Here is a 19,971-nt window from a genome sequence, read left to right as displayed (position 1 = left end):
CTGTTGTTGCAGTAAAGAAATGAGAAAGCATAATCAGAAGCCTCCGGTCCTGCCATAGAATTTGATACCAAACTCCTTAGCATTCAGTAAAGCCGTAATGAAGCTGTGGAGTTTGTGATAACAACTCTCAGCCTGTGTACTCAATATGGTTCCACTGAACTTACAATGTTTGTGAATGGCACAGGCCAGGTAGGGGCACATTGCTCAAGCAACTGTGCCCTCACCTGTGGGATAGCGCACCCTGTGGGTTGTGGGCTGTGAGGCCTGCTAGAGGGGTGACGTACTTATGCCACAGGCATAGATATGTGGGCATGTCACACAGGGATGTGTGCCGAGTCGCCCCTTGGGTTTTGTATACACCAAATGGCAGTATGTGTGTGTTTGGTGAGGGGCCTCTGAGGGTGGCACGATACATGCTGGAGCCCTTAGAGACCCTCTCTGTTGACAATGCCTTTGGTACCCCTGGGACCTTTAACAAAGAATGTATATGTGAGCCAGAGGTGTGCCTATTGTAGAAACAAAGGTATCCTTTTGGGAAGGAACAAAGGCACTTCGAACATGATTATCAGGAACCCGGTGCACACTCAGTCAAAGTTGCATCACAAGCCAGGCAAAAAGTTTGTGTGGGGGGGGGGGTGTACTGCAACAGAAACTCAACTTCCTACAGAGACATTCTCCCTTGCAAAGTGAAGAAGTACAAGTACTCTGGGGAGGAACACACAGAAAGAGAGGAAGAAGCCAGCAAAACCAATGATACGCAATGGGAGGGTGTAAGCCCACTGTAAGTGTTTGAGAATCCCACAAAGGTGTTCTGCAACCAGACAGTTTGAGTTGCTGGGCAGGAGAGACCTAAAAAAATACTATTTTACATTACAAGAATAAATACTTTTAATGAAATAAACATAGTACACATTATTAAATTGTAATGCTTGAACTATAGGCAATACTTTATTGAAATAACAGTCCTGCAAAGTAAAATATAAAAATACAATACCTAGAAAAATGAAGGGAGATGAAAATGCGCTTGACATTATAAAGTGCCTTTATAAAATGCACTTCCCTTATTTTTGGGAAAGCACCGTGGTACTCCGATACTTGATTTCTCTCGCTGAGAAAAACAGGCTTTTCATTGCATGTATTGTATGTTATTCTCAACGCCCTCGCTAAAAAGCACCGTATGGTTAATTTCTTATGAATGAAGCGTGCTTGGGAGGCTCTCTCGGACACACAGTATCACTGAAACAAATCCCTGTGTCAACACGCGTGTCAAAACGTGCATTCGATGCGGCGTTTGATTATATTGTTTAAAAGAATATTGAGGGGTCCCTTATCTCCGTAGAAGAATGTCAGCTGTAAATGTTCCCTAAATAGACCCTGCCCTCGCGCCGGTGTGTGTGTAAAGGGGTGGGTGGCCCTTTAAGAGCAGGGTCCCAGCAGACATGTGGCAGCGCTCATGTGTCCGAGGGGGCAGAGGCATTCCTGGCCGCGGGCAGGCGCAGCGCAGCATCCCTGGCGAAGGCTGGCACAGGGTGCCAGGGGGGCAGAGCGGGCACAGGGCCGGCCGCAGCCATGCTGAGGGTCTTCATCCTCCGCGCGGACAATGTGCAGACCCCGGACACGGACGTCAGCGACACTTACTGCTCGGTGCTCTTCCAAGGTAGGTGCCGGGGCCGTGGGGGCGCCGCAGGGAGAGGCACCGGGGGCGGGGCAGGGAGGGGCCGGCGACAGCTGCAGCTGCGGTCCGTGCCAGCACAGCAGAGACAGCCGGACAAGAATACCCCGGCCCGAGGGGGGCAAGGGTAGAAGGGGACACCAACCCCAGCAGAGACAGCCACAGCAGAGGCAGCCGGCTAAGGATACTCCAGGGGAGCATAGGTAGAGAGACACCACCCCCAGCAGAGACAGTCACAGCAGAGACAGCCACAGCAGAGACAGCCGGCCAAGAATACCCCGGCCCGAGGGGGGCATGGGTAGAGAGACACCAACCCCAACAGAGACAGCCACAGCAGAGACAGCCACAGCAGAGACAGCCGGCCAAGAATACCCCGGCCCGAGGGGGGCATGGGTAGAGAGACACCAACCCCAACAGAGACAGCCACAGCAGAGACAGCCATACCCCGGTCCGAGGGGGTCAAGGGTAGAGAGACACCAACCCCAACAGAGACAGCCACAGCAGAGACAGCCGGCTAAGAATACCCCGAGGGGGCATGGGTAGAGAGACACCACTACAGCAGAGACAGCCACAGCAGAGACAGCTGGCTAAGAATACACCGAGGGGGCATGGGTAGAGAGACACCACCACAGCAGAGACACCCACAGCAGAGACAGCCACAGCAGAGACAGCCGGCCAAGAATACCCCGGCCCGAGGGGGGCATGGGTAGAAGGGGACACCAACCTCAGCAGAGACAGCCACAGCGGAGACAGCCGGCTAAGTAAGCTCCAGGGGAGCATGGGTAGAGAGACACCACCCCCAGCAGAGACAGCCGGCCAAGAATACCCAGAGAGGGGGCATGGGTAGAGAGACACCACTACAGCAGAGACAGCCACAGCAGAGACAGCTGGCTAAGAATACCCCGAGGGGGGCATGGGTAGAGGGAGACACCAACCCCAGCAGAGACAGCCACAGCAGAGACAGCCGGCTAAGTAAACTCCAGGGGAGCATGGGTAGAGAGACACCACCCCCAGCAGAGACAGCCGGCCAAGAATACCCCGAGGGGGCATGGGTAGAGAGACACCACCCCCAGCAGAGACAGCCGGCCAAGAATACCCCGGCCCGAGGGGGGCATGGGTAGAGAGACACCACTACAGCAGAGACAGCCGGCCAAGAATACCCCGGCCCGAGGGGGGCATGGGTAGAGAGACACCACCACAGCAGAGACAGCCGGCTAAGAATACCCCGGTCCGAGGGGGGCATGGGTAGAGAGACACCACCACAGCAGAGACAGCCGGCCAAGAATACCCAGAGAGGGGGCTTGGGTAGAGAGACACTACCCCAGCAGAGACAGCCGGCCAAGAATACCCATAGGGGGCAAGGGTAGAGCGACACAATCACAGCAGAGAAGCCACAGCAGAGACAGCCTGCTAAGAATACCCAGAGAGGGGGCATGGGTAGAGAGACACCACCCCCAGCAGAGACAGCCGGTCAAGAATACTCCGGCCCGAGGGGGGCATGGGAAGAGAGACACCACTACAGCAGAGACAGCCGGCCAAGAATACCCCGGTCCGAGGGGGGCATGGGTAGAGGGAGACACCAACCCCAGCAGAGACAGCCGGCCAAGAATACCCATACGGGGCAAGGGTAGAGCGACACCATCACAGCAGAGAAGCCACAGCAGAGACAGCCTGCTAAGAATACCCATAGGGGGCATGGGTAGAGAGACACTACCCCAGCAGAGACAGCCGGCCAAGAATACCCATAGGGGGCAAGGGTAGAGCGACACCATCACTGCAGAGACAGCTGGTTAAGAATACCCAGAGGGGGCAAGGGTAGGGAGACACCACCACAGCAGAGACAGCCACAGCAGAGACAGCCGGCTAAGAATACCCCGAGGGGGCATGGGTAGAGAGACACCACTACAGCAGAGACAGCCGGCCAAGAATACCCCGAGGGGGCATGGGTAGAGAGACACCACCCCCAGCAGAGACAGACACAGCAGAGACAGCTGGCTAAGAATACCCCGAGGGGGGCATGGGTAGAGGGAGACACCAACCCCAGCAGAGACAGCCACAGCGGAGACAGCCGGCTAAGTAAACTCCAGGGGAGCATGGGTAGATAGACACCACCCCCAGCAGAGACGGCCAAGAATACCCCGAGGGGGCATGGGTAGAGAGACACCACTCCCAACAGAGACAGCCGGCCAAAAATACCCCGAGGGGGCATGGGTAGAGAGACACCACCCCCAGCAGAGACAGTCGGCCAAGAATACCCCGGCCCGAGGGGGGCATGGGTAGAGAGACACCACTACAGCAGAGACAGCCGGCCAAGAATACCCCGGCCCGAGGGGGGCATGGGTAGAGAGACACCACCACAGCAGAGACAGCCGGCTAAGAATACCCCGGTCCGAGGGGGGCATGGGTAGAGAGACACCACCACAGCAGAGACAGCCGGCCAAGAATACCCAGAGAGGGGGCTTGGGTAGAGAGACACTACCCCAGCAGAGACAGCCGGCCAAGAATACCCATAGGGGGCAAGGGTAGAGCGACACCATCACAGCAGAGAAGCCACAGCAGAGACAGCCTGCTAAGAATACCCAGAGAGGGGGCATGGGTAGAGAGACACCACCCCCAGCAGAGACAGCCGGTCAAGAGTACTCCGGCCCGAGGGGGGCATGGGAAGAGAGACACCACTACAGCAGAGACAGCCGGCCAAGAATACCCCGGTCCGAGGGGGGCATGGGTAGAGGGAGACACCAACCCCAGCAGAGACAGCCGGCCAAGAATGCCCATAGGGGGCAAGGGTAGAGCGACACCATCACAGCAGAGAAGCCACAGCAGAGACAGCCTGCTAAGAATACCCAGAGGGGGCATGGGTAGAGAGACACTACCCCAGCAGAGACAGCCGGCCAAGAATACCCATAGGGGGCAAGGGTAGAGCGACACCATCACTGCAGAGACAGCTGGTTAAGAATACCCAGAGGGGGCAAGGGTAGGGAGACACCACCACAGCAGAGACAGCCGGCCAAGAATACCCCGAGGGGGCAAGGATAGAGAGATACCTTCACTGTAGAGACAGCCACAGCAGAGACAGCCGGCTAAGGATACCCCTAGGGGGGCAGGGTAGAGAGACACCACCCCCAGCAGAGACAGCCAGTCAAGAATACCCTGAGGGGGCACGGGTAGAGAGACACCACCCCCAGCAGAGACAGCCGGTCAAGAATACCCTGAGGGGGCACGGGTAGAGAGACACCACCCCCAGCAGAGACAGCCGGTCAAGAATACCGTGAGGGGGCACGGGTAGAGAGACACCACCCCCAGCAGAGACAGACACAGCAGAGACAGCTGGCTAAGAATACCCCGAGGGGGGCATGGGTAGAGGGACACCAACCCCAGCAGAGACAGCCACAGCAGAGACAGCCAGCTAAGAACACCCCGAGGGAGCAAGGGTAGAGAGACACCACCACAGCAGAGACAGCAGGCTAAGAATACCCCGAGGGGGGCAAGGGTAGAGAGACACCACCACAGCAGAGACAGCAGGCTAAGAACACCCCGAGGCGGCAAGGGTAGCGAGACACCACCACAGCAGAGACAGCAGGCTAAAAACACCCTGAGGGGGGCAAGGGTAGGGATACACCACCACAGCAGAGACAGCCGGCCAAGAATTCCCCGAGGGGGAAAGTGTAGAGAGAGACCACCATAGCACAGACAGCCGGCCAAGAATACCCCAAAAGGGCATGGTTAGAGAGACACCACCACAGCAGAGACAGCAGGCTAAGAATACCCCGAGGGGGGCGAGGGTAGAGAGACATCACCACAGCAGAGACAGCCGGCCAAGAATACCCAGAGAGGGGGCATGGGTAGAGAGATACTACCCCAGCAGAGACAGCCGGCCAAGAATACCCATAGGGGGCAAGGGTAGAGCGACACCATCACAGCAGAGACAGCCACAGCAGAGACAGCCGGCTAAGAATACCCAGAGGGGGCAAGGGTAAAGCGACACTAGCAGAGACAGTCACAGCAGAGACAGCCGGCTAAGGATACTCCAAGGGAGCATGGGTAGAGAGACACCAACCCTAGCAGAGACAGCCGGCCAAGAATACCCAGAGGGGGCAAGGATAGAGAGACACCATCACTGCAGAGACAGCCACATCAGAGACAGCCGGCTAAGGCTACCCCTAGGGGGGCAGGGTAGAGAGACACCACCTCCAGCAGAGACAGCCGGTCAAGAATACCCTGAGGGAGGCATGGGTAGAGGGACACCAACCCCAGCAGAGACAGCCACAGCAGAGACAGCCAGCTAAGAACACCCCGAGGGGGCAAGGGTAGCGAGACACCACCACAGCAGAGACAGCAGGCTAAAAACACCCCGAGGGGGGCAAGGGTAGGGAGACACCACCACAGCAGAGACACCTGGCCAGGAATACCTCGAGGGGGCAAGGGTAGCGAGACACCACCACAGCAGAGACAGCAGGCTAAGAACACCCGAGGCGGCAAGGGTAGCGAGACACCACCACAGCAGAGACAGCAGGCTAAAAACACCCCGAGGGGGGCAAGGGTAGGGAGACACCACCACAGCAGAGACAGCCGGCCAAGAATTCCCCGAGGGGGCAAGTGTAGAGAGAGACCACCACAGCACAGACAGTTGGCCAAGAATACCCCAAAAGGGCATGGTTACAGAGACACCACCACAGCAGAGACAGCAGGCTAAGAATACCCCGAGGGGGGCAAGGGTAGAGAGACATCACCACAGCAGAGACAGCAGGCTAAGAATACCCCGAGGGGGCCAAGGGTAGAGAGACACCACCACAGCACAGACAGCAGGCTAAGAATACCCCCCAAAGGGCATGGTTAGAGAGACACTACCACAGCAGAGACAGCCGGCTAAGAATATCCCGAGGGGGGCAAGGGTAGAGAGACACCACTACAGCAGAGACAGCCGGCCAAGAATACCCCGGTCCGAGGGGGGCATGGGTAGAGGGAGACACCAACCCCAGCAGAGACAGCCGGCCAAGAATACCCCGAGGGGGCAAGTGTAGAGAGAGACCACCACAGCAGAGACAGCAGGCTAAGAATACCCCGAGGGGGGCAAGGGTAGAGAGACATCACCACAGCAGAGACAGCAGGCTAAGAATACCCCGAGGGGGCCAAGGGTAGAGAGACACCACCACAGCACAGACAGCAGGCTAAGAATACCCCCCCAAAGGGCATGGTTAGAGAGACACCACCACAGCACAGACAGCCGGCCAAGAATACCCCGAGGGGGGCATGGGTTGAGAGCTGCGACCACAGCAGAGACGGACGGCTAATAACACTCTCCAGAGGGGTATGGGTAGTGTGCTCCAGTACCACAGCAGAGACAGCAGGCTAAGAATAAAGGACACGAGTAGAAAGACACCACCACAGAGACAGATAGCTAATGCACTCTCCAGAGGATAGGGACATGGGTAGAGAGCTGCGACCACAGCAGAGACGGCCGGCTAACAGCAGTCTGCAGAGAGACATTGATATGTCTCTGAGTGCCCGCAGCGCTGCAGGAAGTTTCTCGAACGTTTCTAGGTGATTCCAACTCAAAGAAACCATCCGTGATGCGCTCACAAAACCTTTCTTTAAGCCCACTTATGATGTTAACAAAACATATGCATTCTCGTGCCTGTCCCGCTGACCAATAGAAAGTTACACAGCGTCTCGTGGATGGCGGCGTCTACTTTTATGTAGAAATGCTTGAGCTCCAAGTGGTGCTTTCAGCCGGTACCCACCGCTGGGTGTCGACTCAGTGATACTCTATGTTGAAACAGTGAGGGCTGTCTGCTGAGTGACACGTGTCCCCTCTCTTCTGGGCCCCGGCGGGGTCCCAGCACAGGCTTCCTGAGGCAAGACCTGATGACCAGGAAAAGTTCTGAAATCGTATTTTGCTGTTTTAGAGGCGCCCAGTCCTTTAAATAGCGCCTTCCTTGCTGTGACTGTTGCCCCCGCGTGTGCGTGGCTGTTTTGGCTGATAAGGGGCTGCAGGCGCAGAGATTCTGCGATTCGCCCAGGGTCACACATTTTGGTCCTTCTCTTTCCTGTACGGATAATGGCCCGGTTCTCTAATGCGCCTCGTCATAGGCTGGTGGGCTATCAATACTGCCTTTCCATCTTATCGCTTTCCCTGCTGTGGTGGTAGCGCGCGCCCTTTGGTAGGGATGTATTTTTTTTACGTTTTGCAACTAGACCTGGAGATTGCATCGTGTAGGGTAACCCATTGCTGCTTTAGGGGCGAAATAGACCCCCTGTGCGAAAGCCCTCCGTATGAGGACAACCGACCCAGAGCAGAGGGTTCCGAAACGCCCCAGGGATGAACGGACAGTTGAGCGTTCACGACGGACATCTCACCTCCGTGGATAATGCTTGCACGTGGGTTAAACCATGTACTCTGAGATGCTTCTCTGAATGAATGAATGAATGAATGAATGAATGAATGAATGTAAGCATTTATAAAGCACAACGTTCACTCCAAAGAGCATCTCCTCTGCTGCTCAGACACGCCTGGGCACCCCCTCTCTTCAGAACGGCTGTTTACACAGAAAGATTTCACTTCTTGGCACAGGCCATAAGAGCGCAGGAGCCTTCCGCTGGGATTAGCACCAAGATCACACCTTCAGTCTTGGGCGGGAAACCTACATGCATGGACCAGCCTCAGTGTAGGCCCGGGTTCAATTTAGTTTTTGGAGCATCAATGATCAATGCCTTTAAGTGGGTCTTCCCTCTCCCCCCCTTAGTCCGGCATAGGAGCTTGTAAGTGTAATGTGGTACCCAAGTATCCTCTCTCTTCTTTCCTCAGCATCAGTGGTCTAAGCCACCTCCATACATCCCAAGCACCTTTTCTCTCCCCCTTACCGCAGCATCAGTGCTCCAAGCCATCAGCCTATGACCGGTACTTAGCCCATCCCTGCCTGGTACCAGCATCAGTGCTCCAAGCCATCACAGGGACAACCAAGGTACTTGACACAGGCTGATGGCTTGGAGCACTGATGCTGAGGCCAGACAGGGACAACCAAGGTACTTCACACAGGTACCTTGGTTGTCCCTGTCTGGCCCCAGCATCAGTGCTCCAAGCCATCAGCCAATGACAGGCACCTTGGTTGTCCCTGTCTGGCCCCAGCATCAGTGCTCCAAGCCATCAGCCTGTGTCAAGCACCTTGGTTGTCCCGGTCTGGCCCCAGCATCAGTGCTCCAAGCCATCAGCCTGTGTCAAGCACCTTGGTTGTCCCTGCCTGGTACCAGCATCAGTGCTCCAAGCCATCAGCCTGTGACAAGCACCTTGGTTGTCCCTGTCTGGCCCCAGTATCAGTGCTCCAAGCCATCAGCCTCTCCTATCCACGTCTAGCCCCAGCATCACTGCTGCAAGCAATGAATCTGCTCTGATCAAGGTCATGATTGAATCAGTGCCTCTGGAAGGCCTGAAATCAGATTAATGCAAAAAAAATGATTCTCTTCAACCAGTTCTAGGTACCAATGCATTATTTCCTTCTCTAGTGTCTTCCTGGGGAAGGCAAGTTGGAGATATGGTGGTATTTGCCCTGCTCCCTTGGGTCAGCTGTTCGTGTGTTATGTTAATTTAATTTAACTTTTTGTCTTGGTGCTGAAGCTAAATGTGAGCCCAAGGGGATCGTGATCTAATTCTGGAACAGCCAGGTTTTAAGTCTCTTTCTAAAAGAAGATAGCAATGCATTGGGAGCGGGTTCCATAATTTAGCTGTTCCGTAGCTAAGGCTTCGCCCCCCCAACTGGAAAGTGCGAAGCCCAGGAACCGTATTGAGCCTAGTGTCTGTAGAGCGCAACTGTTTTCTAGGATGGCACCAGTTGAAAATGCTTTTTATGAATGTAGGTCCCATATTATTCAAGGCTTCATTAGCTGGACATTGTATCTTAAGCTTGACACGGCTCAATGGAGTTTTCGGATTTCATTTGAAACTGACTCATGTTTAGGTAGATTCAGTAGGAGTCTTGCAGCTGCATTTTGTATCATCTTCAACTTTTTTAGGTGTTGTTTTTGCACATTCTGGTACAACCCATTACAGTAGTCCAGCTTTGATAGTACAAGTGCAGTCACAACAGTCCCCCTGGATTCGATAGGAATGTAAGGAAGGACCCTCTTCAGTTTTTTAAAAAAAATGAAATGCAAATGTAAATGTTGTAGTACTTGTATTGCGCCGGAATCACCCCACATGGGGTCTCTCCGGCGCTTGTACGCATACCGCTGTGGAACCCTTCCTGGCTTTTCCCTGTGAGGCACCCACTCCTGGGCACCCCCAAGGTGTAGCCAGGCATCCTAGCGCTGTTGGGGCCGTTGTGGAGATTAAGCAAGCTATTGCCCAGAGTTGCAGAGTGGGACCCATGATTAGAATAGGCACCGAGGTGAGAATTAACAGGTCCGAGGAAATTGAGCCCAAGACCCGCCGAGGCGGAAATTGAACCATGGTCCCGGGCTAGACCTCTGCATCAGGGTCTGCCGCTCTAACCATTGAGCCACACTTCTCCACTAAAAGGAACCAGAAACAATAGCGTTAGTTTGCTGTGAGTACGATAGCTTGTTATCAATGATAACCCCTAGATTTTTAGCTTTTGCTACTGGTTTTGGTAATCCTCCCACCTCGGTAGGCCACCATGAAGTGTCCCATTTAGGTTGGAGGTTACCAAAATCTCTATCTCGATTTTCTCCAATTTAAGCTTCAGACAGTGCTTGCTCATCCAGCTATTAATTTCAGGCATGCAGTTTTGGAACTGGAGTGCCGGGCGAGTTTGATCTGTATAAGCAGCTACCACAATCTCTGTGTCGTTGCGTATGAAGTTAAACTAAAGAGAATTGCCGTATCAAAGGGGAAGTTCAGGCACATAGATATTAAAAGAGATGGGCTCAAAACGGCGAGCCCTGTGGAACCCCACAAGGCAGAACAGAGGGGGCTGATTTAAAGTGGTCAAGGGTAACTGTTTGTCTTCTTTCCATCAGAAAGGAAGATAGCAGGGGAGTGCTGTACCTTTAACACCTAGTTTTTCAAGCGCAATAGCTGCAGATTCATGAAAGGCTTTTAGGGAGTTTGGATCAATTCCCTCCAGAAGAAAGGCACTGGACATGATGCCAGGCCTGTGTCCAAAGAGAGGAGGAATTGCTTCAGACTAGGTGGGGATATGTCTCTGCGAGAAGGTTGGACGCTTCACTTTTGTGAGGTGTGCTTGATAGTTTCTCCACCTTCATTTGAGGTGTCTTTTGAAGAAATTGTGTGCCCCACAGTGCATACACTAACCAAGGCCCAGGTTTACTAACTAGCTGTGCACCGGGTTTGCATTATTTTGTCACACAAACCTGTCGCAAACTGTTATGATATCAGGACTTGCGCTGGGTAGTTTCCCAAAGTAATGCAGCATTGTGCAGTGCACTGCTTTGCGTTACTGTCCGTCAAGGGGGCATTCCATGGATGGCGTATGGGTGTTCCGATGCTACCACCCATGGGTTTTGAGGCAAATCCCTACCTAAGAGAATAGAAGACAGGAATTTTCACCAAAATCCTATGCCCCCCCCCCAGGGCAGGCATCATAAGGAGAAATGTTTTCAATTATTCTTGTTTTTCCTACTCTGCACCAGTGCTGCAATTTACAACACACATACAACGCAGGGAAAGTGTTAAAATATAGTTTTTGTGCTGGAAGAGTCAATTTTTAGTACAAAACTATTCCGTACAGAACGCATGCACCTTTGAACTATGGCGCAAAGGTATGTGCAATGTGCATGACAGCCAAAAGCGTGCCAGCGCCAGAGAGAATCAAACATCATCACATCTTAGTGGAAATAGTACTCAGTGGTTAATTTGTAAAAAAAAAAAAAAAAAAAAAAAAAAAAGTGCCTGCGCTCCCGTCAGGAATCAGCTTCCACCAGCCCATTTCTCCTGTTAGCGCTGCCTAAAGAAGAACCATGAAACCTATCAATTGGGGAGATGATGTGGTGTTCTGGCCAGAGCTGCCGAGTTGATGAACCAGGTTTGAATCTCTTCATCGGCTCAACAACTTGTGATTCTGGGTGAACCTTCCTGTGCCTACCAAAAATGAATGTGCCCTTAACTGGTGCTCAAGCGCCTGTGTTGCTTCATTGCCAGTGCCGAGCCCTGGAAACCACTGGCTCAAATTAAGCACTGGCTCTACTCACTCCTGTTCTCGCAATGAAGTGCAGCAACTTTACTTGTCATGCTTTGTTTTGTTACTTTTTAGTAAATCTGGGGCAAGATGTAAGAGCTGGAGCTGCAGATTGCACAGATCGGAAGCACAGAGCAGTGGATACAGCTCCATGGTCCTGAGTTATGATGACCAGGGTGCATGCAATAACTCACAGTTACAAAATTAGTGCATGTGTTATAGATGAGTTTAAGAGTATGTGCTGAGCTACAAAATTAGTCCGAGATTTATATAGAAGTCATGCTATGCAGAGCAGAAAGTAAAGTTGCCGCACTGCGAGGCCAGGAAAGAGCAGAGCAGTGTCATATCTACTAAGATGCGGTGCTCTCCTCCCTGCGCTGACCCACGTTTGGGTACCATGCGCTAATGCAGACACCCTTTGGCCATAGTGTAAGGGTGTCTGTGTTGTGGGAAGCATGGGTTTTGTGGTGGAAGGGGTCCCTTCCAGTACAAAAACTATGCTTTTGTGGGCGTGCAGGGCCACTCTCGAAATCTAAATGTTATTAGCGCGCCCAGACATTGAGTGGATCGGAGACAGCGTTAACCTTAAAGTTATGAGTTAATATGTCACGAGAGACAGTTTCAAAACATCTCAAAATACTATCAATAATAAAGGATATAATCAAAAGGGAGTTTGCAATCAAAAGCTAGAAAAACCATGAAGGTTTAGTAAGCATATTCCAAATCAGAAAACTTAAGATGCAGCCGTAAATATAAAGACAGTTGCTGTAAAGGTTCTCAGTCCAGAAAATATATTAAGGTACAAAATCATGAAAAACAGTCTCACATGTGAGGCAAAATCAGTAAGAAATTGGGCTGCATCTGTAGAGACTTGGGAAAGTTCCTCCTAAGAACTCAAGTCCAGGGGTTTATTTACAGTTGTGTTGCAAAAGAAAGTACAGACACTAAAAACTGCAAAGTCAGCATGGCATGATCATTGCATTAACAAATAATTGTATTACATTCTAAAAGTCACGCAAACCTTTCATCTTGGCATTATCCCACTACATGAATATTGATTTGCCCCTTCTGACCTAATGTCACCCGAGTTAGAACAAACTATTACATTTAAAACAGAACATCTTTGTGAATTAATTCCTTACAGATTGCAAGCAGAAGTACCTTCAATACTTGCAACAAAAGGCTTCCTTTAGCAAGTCCTTCAAGAACTGTGTCAAACAGAAATAAACATAGTGTGAGGCAAGGTATATAAACACATTATAAACATCATGATACAGCATCCATTTTGAACAAGATGGTGTTGAGGCCTAACTGAGGCCTAGTGACCGTAAAACTTCATACCAAATAACTTTAAAAGTTGCCCTGCCTTTCTGAGTTCTATCTTATATCACCAGCTGACGCAAGGGAAGACCTCTGGTCTGGGTACAAAGAACTGGGCTTCTAGAATAAAGCAAGGTATAACAAGCATACAGTCATTATAAAAAGAGAAAATACCGCTGCGATGCCATGTGGACGTGAGCCTGCTTCAGAGACTGCTTTGGAAACACGTGATTGGCTTCATTGCGAGCTGCACGCTAAAGCTGTAGTTGTATTTAATAATTTTCAGTTCTCTGCAGGGTGATGCGTACCTTTTCTGTCCTGTGTTATGGTCGAAGTGGGGGGTATCTGAGGGGCACAACGTGCCCATACTTTTTTAATTTTAGAAAAACAATTCCCCTACTTTGTGTGAAAAGACAACCGTCCCTGGGCAGTTAATTCCGACCCTTGAAATGCTTCAATTGTAAGTATAAGGCAGGGCGTCTCCTATTGTGTGAAATCGAGGGATTGGCAGACAGCTAAACAAGCCTTCTTGCCCGGGTGCCTGCTACTCTGAAAGAAATGTAAACATGGGCACAAATGGTCAATCTACAAATGTAAGGGGTGCTGGCTTTAACTGATGGAATCACTTCAAGCTTCCTGATGACACACATTTATTCTTTTTGAGAAGTATTGTAAGGGAGGTCACAGCTAAGCTGTGAAATGTGTGCTTTTAAAAGACAGTTATGAAAAAATACACTATGTACAGTCTGAGTATTACTAAAACCTGTATGTTTGGAAGCACTTTTTTTATCTTAATCCTTTTTTGCACATTTTTGTGTGTGTTTTACAAGTTTAAAATAATGACTTGCATGTTCACAGTGCTTTCTGTCACAGACTGGGACCTTGTAGAACTAAACATACACAAGTCACTAATCGCCACTGCACCAACCAGGCTTCAATTCTGTTGCCCTCTTGTGCAGTGCACAAACTAATATAGGTTTCATAGTGTACCATCAGCTGCGCAGCAAGTAGTGCCAGCTGCTTCGTTTAGGCCTTTTTACAGCTGCGCAGCACGTGTCAGCTGCTCCACTTAAGCCTTCCAGCTGCTTCTCTTAGGAAAATCTTATCAGTGTAGACAGTTTTGTTTGATTACATCATGACTCACGCTACGTTGCCAGCAGCCTGGACATTATGGACTTTGCATTCAGGTCATCTGTGCCCCCCTGCTGAGGTGGCCTGGGAGTCCCCGAGGCATTTAGGACGCTAGACCATACTTGGATGCAGGGCCCAACAATCACCAACCCCACTTCCTGGACGACACATTAGCTCGGACTTCTTCTTCTGATTCTTCAACCAACATTTGGACTATGTGCCCCCTTCTTGCCCTCTTACCTATCATCTCCTCAGCCTTCCTAGTAATACCTGTCTCATTTCCCCCCCACCCTCCTCCAGCCCATTTTCCCAACATGGCCACCACTCGAGTTAAGGCTGGAATTAACTGCTATAAAATCATTTATCCTCCTGGCCTGACTAAAGCCTCAGCAAAACGACTGAAACATAACACTATTGAATGTTTCCCTGATTCCCTTTTTGTTGATCAATTTTACAATGGTCATCTTGGGAGGCTCAATAACGACTTCATCTTCTTCACTCGCGACACCCCCTCTTGGTCCACAAGCTTTTATCATTCCCTTAACGTCACCTCCTCCTCCACCATCCCTCATGGCAAGCAACTAAAAATGTCCCCCTCTGCGCGTTTCGATGGCCACCTCACTATCTCTCTCTATAACAATGGTACTATCATGATACAAGGCAAAGACTCCTGTCTCTCGCTCTTTGACCACCTCTTCCCCTCCCTACTCCCCTCCTCTGTGACTGGGTTTTCTCCTAACTCCTCACCTAGCTACACCCACTACTCACTTTCTCCTCCCCTGACTCCCCTACACACCAGTAGGATGCACCCTCGAGAATCACAGGCAGGCCCCCTTCCCTCCACCACCCCTCCTATTCCTCCCCCTTCACAGTTTGCCCCCTCAGTCTTCACTTCAGCCTTACCTTTAACTAATACGCTCCTTGCCCAAGCTACACCTTCACGATTCCCAAATCTCCTCAGCACACCCATATTCCTACCCGTCACCCCCCTTGTGAGTCCACGTCTTCTCCAACCCTCTACCCAGGCTAACCCTCCCTACGCTCAGCTTATTCCTTCATCCCCTCCTCTCCTCTTCCCCCTCCTCCCCACGGTTTTCGCCCCGATTTCCCCTCTTACCCATTGCATCTCTCTCCTCCCACCCTCTCCTCCAGCTATGATGTGCTACCCCCTTTCCCCCCTGGTATTCCTCTCTACATCCCTCCCTTTGGCACAGCAGAACCACTCCCCTTCCTCAATTTCCCTTTCTCCCAACCCCCCTCTCTAGGCCAGATGCCCGTTCCCCTACAGCCACCTCCTATCGATGACAGGACCCCTTTGACCACCTCCCCTCTTTTCCCCCCCAACCTCCCTCATTCCCATAACTCCACTCAATCCTCCCCTCTCCTTCTACCATACCGCCCGGATCTGTACCGATCCTCTCCTAAATCTGTCCTTAATTCCTTTCCTTCCTGCAACTCCAACATAGATAACTCCCCCTCTGCCTCCGACACACCTACTCCTACTCTCAACCTCCACCTTTCCCCACTCTTGAACCCTACTCCAACTCTCAACCTCCACCTTTCCCCAATTTTGAACCATACACCCCTACTTCCCTCCTCCACCGCAACCCCTCCCTGCCCTCCCCCTCCAATGCCACCCCCTCCTGTCTCCCTACAACCACCCAACAACCAGTGCTTTACCTTATTCTCCCTGGAAAATAAGCTAGACTCCCTGATCACCTTGTTTTCCCAGCTTGTAAGTGCCATCTCACTTTTAAGCTCCAAGTTTCCCTCCTTTCCACTCACCCCCAGTCCTGTGGATAACCTGCACCATCCCTCGAGTTGCACCTTGCCCCCTCACCCCACTGAAACTAAGCCCAACCCCTCATCGGCAAAATTGGTTATCTCACACAAGCCGTTGAATGCCACCCTTATTCAACCTGCACCTCCCGATTACCCTATTGTCTACTCTATCCCGACCATCTCCTCTGTCAGAACAAAGTTTCCACCTAAACCCTCCCGAGCACCCCTGTATAAATACAACATCCCAATCACCCTGCAGAGCCCAAGTACCCCTATCACCAAAACAGTCTTGACAGAGCTGCACTGTCTGCTCCACAATTGCAGACCAGCAGTAAGACACAAACTTCAAATCTCCGATACCATCGCCCTTCACAATGTTGACATGCTCTTCCTCACTGAGACCTGGTTCAACAACACCTCTCACTCTATCTTTGATCTCCTACTACCCACAGGCTATTCTATACTCAAGAAAGACAGAACCGACGGCGTTGGGGGTGGTGTTGCAGTCATCTTTAGAAACTCCCTTCAACTGAAGGCTCTTCCTTTCAGCCCTTTCCGCACCTTCGAAGGCCTTTCTCTTGAGCTCCAATTGCACCATCGCTCACCCATCAGATTCCATGTCATTTACCGTCCACCGGGTAGCGACCCTTCGTTTGTTGAAGAACTCACTGACTTCATCAGCGACCAATACTCAGAAAGTGACAATCAGACCTTTGTGGGGGACTTCAATCTCCATTGGGGCTCACAGCAAGACTCCTCTGCGAGCTCACTTGCCACCTTCCTCTCTGCAAACGATCTTATACAACACTGCACACAGTCAACACACTCTAAGGGCTCAATCCTGGACCTTGTTATCTCCAAAGCAGACAGGCTTTCTATCACTGCCCCTATTCAGGTGGACTGGTCTGACCACCTCCTCATCCCATTCTCTCTTCACCTTTCTCACTCTATAACTCTTGGCCAACCTAAGAGGGCTACCTCTTGGTTCCGTGATGTTAAAAATATTGACATTAGCTCCTTCTGTGAATCATCCTTGTTATCACTTCCAAAGCTAGACCCGAACCTTGATGTGGACGTACTCACCTCCCAATGCCTCACAGTCCTTGCAGTCGAAATCAATAAGGTCGCTCCTCTCCAAAGCAAAAAGGTTAGGCCCACTCCTTCAGCACCATGGTACAACAAAGCCCTCTATGAAGAAAGGAAGCAGCTAAGATACCTGGAGAAACAATGGAGGCAAGCGCCCTCCACCGATAACTTAGCCACTCTTCGCTCTGCAAGATCCAAATACCATAAGAACATCTTCCTTGGGAAAGCGTCGCACTTCAGAACCCTCCTTGACTCTGCCAAAAATAGACCCAAAAAACTATTCGATCTCATCAAGATTCCCAACCACTCTCCCCCAACCTCCAAGCTGGAGGACTCTACCAAGAAAGCAACAGACTTTGCTCTATTCTTTGACGAAAAAGTGAAATCCCTTGTGGCTCAGGTAGCTCACCCTACCCCTCCTGAGGAGCGCAAATCCTTAGCCGTTTGGCAGAACTTTGACCTCATCTCTGAAGATGCCCTCCTCAAATGCATCCTGAAACAAAGCCCTCCAACCACTCTCTTGACCCCATCCCTAGTGCCATTGCTATCAACTTCTATTCCCACTCACTGTCCTATTGGACCACTCTGGTCAACCTCTCCCTCTGCCAAGGCTCCCTTCCTGTCTCCTTTAAAACAGGGCAGGTCACCCCTCTGCTTAAAAAACCCTCTGCTGATGCGAATGACCTCAATAACTACCGCCCCATCACTAACCTTCCCTTTCTTGCGAAGATCACAGAAAGATGTGTAGCGAAACAACTCTCTCGCTATATCAAGGACAATGATCTTCTTGACAAATGTCAGTCCGGCTTCATCCAAAACTGCAGCACTGAAACAGCCCTACTGCAAGTGATTGATGACGCGCTGAGGATACTCGACTCGGGGGGGTCATGTCTCCTTATTCTCCTTGACCTCTCTGCAGCCTTTGACACTGTCAACCACGACACTCTCCTCAACATTCTGCAACAGAGAATGGGCATGGAGGGTAATGTGCTTAAATGGTTTGCTTCCTTCCTCTCAGATAGATCCCAAATGATCAAAATAGCGAACAGCCTTTCATCTCCTCTGGCGGTAGGTCAAGGGGTTCCTCAAGGCTCTATACTTGCACCTACTTTGTTCAACCTCTACATAGAACCCCTGGGAAATCTCTTAAGTAAATCTGGGATCAACTATCACCTCTACGCAGATGACACTCAAATCTACCTCAAAGTTGCCTCCACCCACGATCTCACTTTCCTTAGATCAACTCTCGACTCCATTCAAAACTGGATGTCAACTCACCAACTGATTCTGAATCCCTCCAAAACTGAATTCCTCCTCCTCTCTGCCTCACTTGCCCCTCCCCCGGTTCAATCTTGGATGGATCAGACAAATCTACTCAACAATAAGCACATCATTGTTGAAAGCGCAAAATCCCTTGGTGTCTTACTCGACAAGAATCTCAATCTAATCCCTCACATCAATTCCATTGCAAAGTCTGCACGATACCAACTGCGACTTCTTTGGGGAATTCGTCGCTTTTTTCCTGAGCATGACCTTAAAACACTGGTGCAATCGCTGGTCCTCTCCAGACTGGACTACTGCAATTCTCTTCTTACTGGCCTCCCCAAATCCCACCTATCCCCCCTGAAATCGGTCCTACACTCAGCAGCCCGTTTCATCTATGGGGCTAAAAGAAGCGACCACATCACACCGCTGCTATCCTCCCTGCGCTGGCTTCCCATCGAGGCTAGAGCTATCTACAAGACTGCCTGTATCACCCACAAAGCCTTGCACTCCTCCTCTCCTCGCTACCTGTCGAATAAACTGAAACTCTCTGGAGGCTCTAGACCTTCTCGGAATGCGGAAAATCTTCTGCTTGAACCCCCCACTTTCAAGAAGGAAAGATCGATGGCCCAATCCTTTTCAGGCAGCGCAGTGAGAATCTGGAACTCTCTCCCGCCTCAGCTCCGGACTACCTCCTCCTCTCAGGCCTTCAAACGGGACCTTAAAGTTCTCCTCCTCCAAAGACACCTCCAAGTCTAACTCACACCCTTGCCTTCGTTTGAAGGAAGACCTCCCATTACTGGAAAGTCTTTTGGCCAGGAGTATGGTCTTCCTCCCCAGTGTGTTTTGGTAGTTTTAATGTTTAGTAATATCCTTACACCTGTGTATAGTACCCTTTTGGAACTTGCACACGTCACTTTTGTTTTATAACACACTGTTCGCTACCTCACACATTTTGTTTGTTTTAGATACTTGCACAAGTGCCTCCATTGCCTACGTAACGTTTGTTCTTGTGATGGAGTGTCTGCCTTTTATTGCAGTACTATTCTTCGACTTGTCTTTTGTACATCTTTGTAACCTGCACCCATTCACTTTTTTCTCATGTAATGCACCGACTGCTACCTCATGTATTTTGGTTGCTCACTAGTGTCACTTTTGATCCATGTAACGTATTGTATGCATTTGTATTTTGTTCCTGTATATCATTATTGGTCCTTCTGTGAAGCGCTCTGACACCTTCGGGTAAAGTCCGCGCTATATAAAATTGCATAAATAAATAAATAAATAAATAAATAAATAGTGCATTTCCACTGATTAGCATCATTTGTATTTAACTTTCATTTAAGGTGTGCGTTATTTTATATGTAGTTACCTGGAAGGGGGAAAAGACGAAAGAAGTCACAGAATATTTTTTGTTTGTCTATGACCCCGCCCCCACGCTCACTCACCCCGCCCCCACGCTCACTCACCCCGCCCCCACGCTCGCTCACCCCGACCCCTGTGGCTGTGCCCATAGGCGTCGCAGCACTGAACCTTGAATTTGGCAAACTATCAAAAGCAACGATG

General features: G+C 50.9%; 1 protein-coding gene across 1 annotated transcript in view; it reads left to right on the top strand.

Moving 5' to 3' along the window:
• Nucleotides 1–1,485: 1,485 nt before the first annotated feature.
• The window catches only part of DYSF (dysferlin), a 1,070,125-nt gene continuing 1,051,639 nt past the window's right edge, over nt 1,486–19,971 (top strand). Inside the window, exon 1 of the mRNA XM_086960107.1 lies at nt 1,486–1,657. Within this exon, the coding sequence (XP_086816233.1) occupies nt 1,570–1,657 (88 nt within the window). The 5' untranslated portion in view covers nt 1,486–1,569. The remainder of the gene's footprint in view (nt 1,658–19,971) is intronic.

The sequence above is a fragment of the Lissotriton vulgaris genome, chromosome 3_1 (assembly GCF_964263255.1).
Source record: "Lissotriton vulgaris chromosome 3_1, aLisVul1.2, whole genome shotgun sequence".
NCBI lineage: Eukaryota > Metazoa > Chordata > Amphibia > Caudata > Salamandridae > Lissotriton > Lissotriton vulgaris.
The sequence above is the reverse complement of the archived record's forward strand: the minus strand, read 5'-3'. Positions and strand labels throughout refer to the sequence as shown.